General features: G+C 46.1%; 2 protein-coding genes across 10 annotated transcripts in view; one reads left to right on the top strand and one right to left on the bottom strand.

Moving 5' to 3' along the window:
* LOC111646928 (sodium bicarbonate cotransporter 3-like) overlaps nt 1-6200 on the top strand; it is a 37120-nt gene extending 30920 nt beyond the window's left edge. For all 6 annotated transcript variants that reach the window (XM_023396512.2, XM_023396511.2, XM_023396516.2 and 3 more), the window contains 12 exons: nt 1148-1393; nt 1772-1877; nt 1969-2130; nt 2212-2325; nt 3296-3457; nt 3557-3808; nt 3923-3991; nt 4072-4245; nt 4343-4474; nt 4563-4654; nt 4776-4883; nt 5464-6200. In XM_023396512.2, the coding sequence (XP_023252280.1) occupies nt 1148-1393; nt 1772-1877; nt 1969-2130; nt 2212-2325; nt 3296-3457; nt 3557-3808; nt 3923-3991; nt 4072-4245; nt 4343-4474; nt 4563-4654; nt 4776-4883; nt 5464-5545 (1699 nt within the window). In that variant the 3' untranslated portion in view covers nt 5546-6200. The remainder of the gene's footprint in view (nt 1-1147; nt 1394-1771; nt 1878-1968; nt 2131-2211; nt 2326-3295; nt 3458-3556; nt 3809-3922; nt 3992-4071; nt 4246-4342; nt 4475-4562; nt 4655-4775; nt 4884-5463) is intronic.
* Nucleotides 6201-7004: 804 nt separating this feature from the next.
* LOC111646926 (ectonucleotide pyrophosphatase/phosphodiesterase family member 7) overlaps nt 7005-8246 on the bottom strand; it is a 6166-nt gene continuing 4924 nt past the window's right edge. The window contains exons 5-6 of one of the 4 annotated variants that reach the window (XR_015436508.1): nt 7303-7578; nt 7005-7265 (exon numbers count right to left, since the gene is read on the bottom strand). Coding sequence is in view for 1 of the 4 variants with exons in the window: in XM_023396508.2 (XP_023252276.1) it covers nt 7508-7578 (71 nt within the window). In the remaining 3 variants the exon portion in view is untranslated. Of the gene's footprint in view, nt 7579-8246 lie in introns of all 4 variants that reach the window. The other 3 variants (XR_015436507.1, XR_015436509.1, XM_023396508.2) reach the window with 3 other exon arrangements.

The following is an 8246-nucleotide window of genomic DNA, read 5'->3' as shown; positions in this document are numbered from 1 at the left end:
AAAGTAGTGGAGCGTGGTCCCGGAGGCTCCGGTAGCTCTACACCTGTGGCTCCAGCTCTACACCTGTGGCTCCGGTAGCTCTACACCTGTGGCTCCAGCTCTACACCTGTGGCTCCAGCTCTACACCTGTGGCTCCGGTAGCTCTACACCTGTGGCTCCAGCTCTACACCTGTGGCTCCACCACAGTGTTGCAGAGTTACAGAACTATTTAACCCTTTCATGTAAAACATGGTGAACGTCTTCACACGTCTTTAACAGGGATGTTTGTTGGTGAATGTGAGACATTCATGTCACACGTGTCTGTGGCTTCACAACATGCTTTAACACCACAAGCAAGGAAGTGAGTTTGGTGACATCATCAAGGTGTTGCGGAGGTCCATGTTATCAGTCCCAGATGAAATGCTGCTTGGTTATAAAATCATTTCACCTAAACACTTCTGATGTACAGACTCAGCAGCTCATCCTGTGTGTTCTTTTGTTACTGATTGATGGAGTATTGATCAGGTCAGTGTTCTGTCACTGATAATTCTGCTCTGGTTGTTTCAGTGGTCAGGACACGTTATCTGTAACCTCCAGCTAATGAACAGACTGGACTCTCTGAATGTCTCAATGTCCTGCAGAGACATTATCAGTGAGAAGGAAGAGACCAATGAGACAGAGAGACAGACAGACAGAGAGACAGACAGACAGACAGACAGACAGTGAGACTGAGAGAGAGCCAGACAGACAGAGAGAGAGACAGAGAGACAGACGGAGAGACAGTGAGACAGAACAGTGAACTATTAATATAAACTTTATTCCTGTTGATCATGTTTCAGATCATCCCTCAGGTTTTAATCTCATAGTTTTAATCTATTGTTGTTATGATAATAATAATAATAATAATATTGTTATTATTATTATAAACCTGCAGTTTGTTACCACCAGATGTTTTTATACTTTAGTTTTATTATTGTCAGTTATTGTTGCTTGTTAAAGTAGTTGTGAACAGGAAATGGAACAAACCCTCATTAATAACAATAATAATAATAATAATAATAATAACAATAATAATAACAATAATAATAACAATAATAATAATAATAATAAACTTTAACTGCTGCTTCACATGAAAACACATGAAGATAAAACCTTTACCCCCCCCCAGTGACTACGGCCTGTCCTACCTGTCTCTGAGGACCAGTATTGGACTGTGGACCGCCTTCCTGTGCCTGCTGCTGGTCGCCACGGACGCCAGCTCTCTGGTCTGCTACATCACCCGCTTCACTGAGGAGGCGTTCGCCGCCCTCATCTGCATCATCTTCATCTACGAGGCTCTGGAGAAGCTGGTCCACCTGGGGGAGCTCTACCCCATCAACATGCACAACCAGCTGGACAACCTGACCTTCTACACGTAAGGCAGCACCACTCCCAGAACCAGAACCAGGGTCTGTTGTTACAGAGCGCCACAGGCCGACAGATGTTTTCATCATGTTTACATTAAAGTTGTTTCAGAGAAGTTGAAGCTCAGACTTTTACTGATGCATGATGGTTAAAGTGAGAACTCGTTGCTTCTTTCACATCCGTCACAGTGTTTTTATTCCTCTGCGCCGGCGACAGTCAGCGGCAGCCATATTGTTTTCAGGTTGTCCGTCCGACATTTGATCAATTTGACCGAATGATTGATTAATCAGGAATTTTAAAAAGGTGCCACAAGTACGGTGACAACACTTCTGTGTATTTGTGCACGTGTGACCAGTCATGTTACTGCTCATGTTGTACTCTGGTGCAGGTGTCAGTGTTCTCCTCCAGCCAACGTCTCAGCTGAACACCAGCAGATCTGGAGCAAGAGAAACTTAACCTCAGGAGACATTGAGTGGGAGCAGCTGAGTGTGAAGGTCTCACAAACACACACACACACACACACACACACACACACACACACACACACACACACAGTTTGTCACTTATTCTGTCTCCTCTGTCTAGGACTGTGGGGATTTACACGGGGAGTTCGTTGGCTCGGCCTGCGGCCATGATGGTCCCTATGTCCCTGACGTCCTCTTCTGGTCCGTCATCCTCTTCTTCACCACCTTCTTCCTCTCATCCTTCCTCAAACAGTTCAAGACCAAGAGATACTTCCCCACCAAGGTGTGTGACGCTGTGCGAAGGACAGACAGGTGAACATTCACAGCCTCACACACCTGTTGATGAGCATGTTTGTGTTCTCAGGTTCGATCGACCATCAGTGACTTTGCCGTCTTCCTGACCATCATGATCATGGTGCTGGTGGATTATCTGGTGGGAGTCCCTTCACCCAAACTCAACGTACCCGACCGCTTCGAGGTGACGGCTGACTCCGCCTCCACTGCATCTGTGTCAGAGTTAAACTGATGATGTCATGTGATGATCAGACTGTGGCTTGTTGAATGAGCAGCTGTTAGCTCAGTGTGCTAACACCTGCTGTATATTACACAGCAGAGAGTACAGAGGTTACTTTAGGTCAGTTCACATGGAAAGACGACGGCCTCCAACTGTGTAACTCCACCTGTACACACCTGAGTCACACCTGTCTGTAATCTGTCTCTCTCTCTCTCTCTCTCTCTCTCTCTCTCTCTCTCTCTCTCTCTCTCTCTCTCTCTCTCTCTCTCTGTCTCTCTCTCTCTCTCTCTCTCTCTCTCTCTCGCTCTCAAATCCAAATTCAAATAAGCTTTATTGGCATGACCAATCAGAAACCTTTATTGCCAAAGCAGTACAGAAAATTACAAACATTGATAGAGGATTAATGATTATACGTTGTTGTTGCACATACACAGGACAGTTTCTGAAGATCGGGGAGGCAGATAAACTCAGGATATATATGATTTATTTTTCAAAGAAAACTATTTGTCACAATATAAAAGGAAGTGAGATTCTCTTTCATGACAAAGTGAGCACAGCCTCGCCTCCCTGGGGAGGCTGTGACGGCTGTGACGGCCTGTTTCTGTGGCCAGGCTGTGTTCACTCTGCCACCATCTGCTCTCTGTTCAGGGTCAAATAGAATTCTAATTTACTTTGTGATTTGGTTTAATTCCAATATTTGATATAATTTTCTTTTTGTTGGGTCAGATTTTTATTGTCGGTTTTTATTGTGTGTGGGCGGAGCTTCAACAGCAGCTAGATGTTTGTTCAACTCTCTCTCTCCCTCTGTCTCTGATCAAAGAGTGATCTATTGTCTAATTGATTGATTGATTGTTTAACGGCTGCAGCTGTAGCAGCGACATGATTGGATGACAGATGAAGGAACAGTTGTGTCTCTTTGTCTCCGTCCGTTCAGCCCACGTCCAACACTCGTGGTTGGCTGATCTCCCCGCTGGGAACGAACCCCTGGTGGACGCTGCTGGCCGCCGCCGTCCCCGCCCTCCTCTGCACCATCCTCATCTTCATGGACCAACAGATCACAGCCGTCATCGTCAACAGGAAGGAGAACAAACTTAAGGTCAGGACGACGGAGAGTTGGAGATGACAGGTGTGTTTCTGTCACAGCGGCCGGATGATAACCCCCCCCCCCCCCCCCCCCGCGTGTTTTTGGTTGCAGAAAGGCTGCGGCTACCACCTGGACCTGCTGGTTGTGGCGGTGATGCTGGGCGTGTGCTCTATCATGGGCCTGCCGTGGTTTGTGGCGGCGACCGTTCTCTCCATCTCCCACGTCAACAGCCTGAAGCTGGAGTCAGAGTGCGCGGCGCCCGGCGAGCAGCCCAAGTTCCTGGGCATCAGAGAGCAGAGAGTCACCGGCTTCATGATCTTCGTCCTGATGGGCTGCTCAGTCTTCATGACCTCCGCCCTCAAGGTGAACGCCACAAATCATTTCCTCCGCTCGTCACTTCCTGTCTTCATACTCGACTCAGCTCTGGAGACGAGTTAAAACACAAAGTGTAAAATACATTTGTCCTCCTGTCCTCAGTTCATCCCGATGCCGGTCCTGTACGGAGTCTTCCTCTACATGGGCGTGTCTTCGCTCAAAGGCATTCAGGTCTGTCTCCGCGTCTGTCCCTTTGTTCTGCAGCAGCTTCCTTGCTGTGTCTTTAACCTCGTCCGTCTGTGTCCCTGCAGCTGTTCGACAGGATCAAGCTGTTCGGCATGCCGGCCAAACACCAGCCGGACCTCATCTACCTGCGCTACGTCCCACTGTGGAAGGTCCACGTCTTCACTGTGGTGCAGCTGTCGTGCCTCATTGTCCTCTGGGCCATCAAGGCCTCCGCCGCCGCCGTCATCTTCCCCATGATGGTTGGACAAACGGAGACACAACAGAGACGATATGTTTTATTTTATTATCAACCAGACACAGGGACTGGTCTCTAACTGGACTTGCCGTCCTCTGCAGGTTCTGGCTCTGGTCTTCATCAGGAAGCTTCTGGATTTCTGCTTCACCAAGAGAGAGCTGAGCTGGCTGGACGACCTGATCCCAGAGAGCAAGAAGAAGAAGGAGGATGACAAGAAGAAGAAGGAAAAGGAGGTGAGACACTGGAACTGGAGAAATGATGTAGCTCAGCTTCAGAGTCCACTGACACCACAGTGTTTGTGTTTGTTGTTGATTTTCCCAGGATGCTCAGCGGATGCTGGAGGAAGCGGAGGACGATCCTCCGTACGACAGAGGAGACGTCATCAAGTTCCCCATCAAAAACTTGAAAGGACGGTGAGTCAGTGACGAACACACTGATCCCTGTGAACACTGAGACACTGCAGCTGACAGTAACGTGTGTGTGTGTGTGTGTGTGTGTGTGTGTGTGTGTGTGTGTGTGTGTGTGTGCGCGCAGCGTGGACCCATCAGAGGTGAACATCTCAGATGAAATGGCCAAAAGCGGGATTTGGAAATCAGTCTCCATGAACTCTGACAGCAGCAAAGCTCTGAGACGCTGCAACAGGTAAAATGATGCAGGTGAACAGTGAAGTGATCAGCTGAGGATCATGGGATTGTTCACGAATCACACCACACTGCTGTAAACGGCCACCTCCAGTAACAACATAGAAAACATCTGGTAAAACATCTGGTAATCCCCTGACACCTCCCTCTAACACCATGAAGTCATGATTCCCTCCCACCCTGAACCACCCAACCCCTATAGATCCACCTGTCAACCATCAAAACCAGAGCAAACACCTAGTCACCCCCTAAACTAACTTCATGAACCACCTCTAATAATCCATTACCAACCACTAACACCCCAACAACCACTGATCAACACCATTAATACCTTCATCAACCTAGTTACCATGCAGCACTGTATTAGTGGTGGTTACCTAGATTCCCCCCCAGAATGTGCCATCGGTGGTTGTTAGGGTGTTAGTGGTTGTTGTGGGAGGTATCAGGGGATTACCAGATGTTTGCTGGGATTCAGGGTTGTTAGGAAACAGCAGTGATCAATGAATCTTTGTTTAAGAATGATAAAAACCAAATGTGATTATCAGTCTCAGCCTAATGATGGTGAGGTCCTTGTTTTCCAGCCTGGAGAAGCTGCCGAGCGTCCAGATAAACGTGGAGAACGAGGATGGTCGGAGAGTCGTGGACGCTGAGACATCGCTATGATCGAGCAGCGCTGGGGGGGGGGGCTGCTGTTACTGATGGGACCCTGCAGTCCTTCATCTTCTGAACTGAGGTGAAAGGTCATAAGAGGACCAATCAGGCTTCACCTCGTCGTGCTGTACTTCTTATCCTGCGTTTCCTCGGACGAAGGTGACATTTTATTTTCTCATCGTTTTATGGTGAAACACGGAGACTCCGCCACTGGGAGCAAATATGGCCGCCACTTATGGAAACAGCTTCCTCAGGTTTCTTTGGTTGGTTTTTAACTGGGCGGTCCACTGCTGCGCTGTGATTGGCAGCTTAAGCACAGACTCAATGGACACCTGATTTTTCCAGACTGATGATCTGAAAACACCTGAAACTTAATTTCAGTTTTAAATTTTCTGTTTCTGCTTTGATGAAGCAGATGGACTCTTCACCTCCAACAGAGTTTTTATTTAATCATCATGCTGATTTCACTTGTACGTGTCAGTGAGTCTGAGTGTTTTATATATGTGTGTGTGTGTGTGTGTGTGTGTGTGTGTGTGTGTGTGTGTGTGTGTGTGTGTGTGATCACTGTCGTACCTCACCTTGTTGCCTGCAGTGGCCGACCAGATGACGTCACAGTCGCTGTCAGTTTCTTGGTAAAGCTTAAATAAAATCAGTTTGGTGATGACGATCAGAGTCTCAGATCTTTAACTTTAACAAACAGTGAAACGTTTCAGTCTGAGATCCTCTGACCTCTGACCTCTGACCTCAGGGTCATTAAAGGCTTGAAGAACAGACCAGGAGAGCTGCTCAGTTCGACTTCTTCTCATTTTAACTGGGAGGTAAAAGGTGATTTGGACGGTTTTTATACTTTGGGTCACGACTGTCAACAGAACACGTCGCCATTCGATCTGTGATCAGGTTCAAACTGTGAGGGACGCTCAGAGGGAGACAGGTGAGGCAGAGACGCTGTGTGAGGGGAAGGGACAGGTGATTTAAAAACAGGAAGTCAGTCGTCAACAGCAGCAGCAGCGACACACATCACACCCTCATGAAGGACATTTTCAGACTCTTTGTCTCCGATGTCCGTCACTAGAAAACGTCCCGTTCCTTCTACCTGCACAACTTCACTCACAACCCAGTGACGGGTCTGAACATCAGGATAATATATATAATATATATACAATAATTCATTTTCCACATATGAACAAATACTGGTGAAAGTAAAACAGTAAAACTCTGTTTATATGAACGAAGACTTTTAATGTGAAATGATACAAAAGAAACTTTTAATGAACTTTTGTTTGATTGTTTTAATTCATTCATTTGTTTTAATTTCTATTTAATTTAAAGTCATTTTAAGCTATGCTAAGCTAACCAGCTGCTGGCTGTAGTTTCATATTCACTCTGCAAGGCGAGAATAAGTGGAAGACTTCCTTTCGACATTTGTCACAAACTTGACTTTATTTACAAAATGAAAAACCAGGAACATTAATACGTTTTTTTTAATTTTATTTCAGAAATCTGCATGAAGCCAAAACTGAAACTCATCAACTGAATCAAACCAGTAAATTACATGTAGCAAGATAAAATAGAAAAGCTCATGATCATAAGTTACTGTTGTTTATAAATATTAGCAATAATAATTCACCTGGATAAAAAGTTCTGAAGTCAGAACACAGAGACCGACGAGATTAAAACCCAGAACAAAACACGTATAGATCAAGTGATGGAAGCTGATCCTGGACCTGGAGACCTGATCCTGGACCATATCTGATCCTGGACCTGGAGACCTGATCCTGGACCAGACCTGAGCCTGGACCATACCTGATCCTGGACCAGACCTGATCCTGGACCAGATCTGAGCCTGGACCAGATCTGAGCCTGGACCAGACCTGATCCTGGACCAGATCCGATCCTGGACCAGACCTGATCCTGGACCTGGAAACCTGATCCTGGACTAGACCTGAGCCTGGACCAGACCTGATCCTGGACCTGTTACAGTGCAGCGAACATGAGCATCATCAGCAGCATCAGAGTGACAGACACTGAAGCTCTGCGAGATCCACCTGTAAACAACAGACACAGTTCACGGTCAACACTGAAGTACATATGAAGTACACTGAGTCATGAAGTACACGTGTAGTACACTGAAGTACTCTGAGTCATGAAGTACACATGAAGTACACGTGAAGTACTCAGAATTGAAACGTGTTCACCTAATCAAAGATAAATAAACTACTACACACTGATTATAATTAATAGTTTAAAACGATCTCCGTCCTTCCAGCTGTGACCTGCTTTCTGAACTCTACACTGTTCTCACCTTTGACTGAAGGTAATTCACTACATTTAATTAAGTGCAATACTTCAGCGCAGTTTTGAAGTACTTGTAGTTTACTTGACTGTTTTGTTCCATGACATGTAATACTTTTTACTTGCTTCATTTCACAGCTTCAGTTACAGGTTGAGCTTTTAGAACATGATGCTTGTGGGTGAAATGAACAGACACTAAACAGCTGCAGCTTCTCAGATGTGACGATTTCCTGCTTCTTTAATTTTAATGTTTTTAATCATGTTGACGTTCGGACCAATCAAGTGTTGTGAAAGTTTCTACAGTGAAGGATCTGAATTCTTCAGTGGTTTTGGATCTTGTCTTACGTCTGGACAGAATCTGGAATTTGACTCAGTTTAGTTTTCAACAGACTGACTTCCTAACATGTCGCCCCCCCCCACC

This window comes from Seriola lalandi, unplaced genomic scaffold (genome assembly GCF_002814215.2).
Source record: "Seriola lalandi dorsalis isolate HSWRI2012SDOR001 ecotype SW California unplaced genomic scaffold, Sedor1 jcf7180002054978, whole genome shotgun sequence".
NCBI lineage: Eukaryota > Metazoa > Chordata > Actinopteri > Carangiformes > Carangidae > Seriola > Seriola lalandi.
This window is presented reverse-complemented; position numbering and strand designations above follow the sequence as displayed.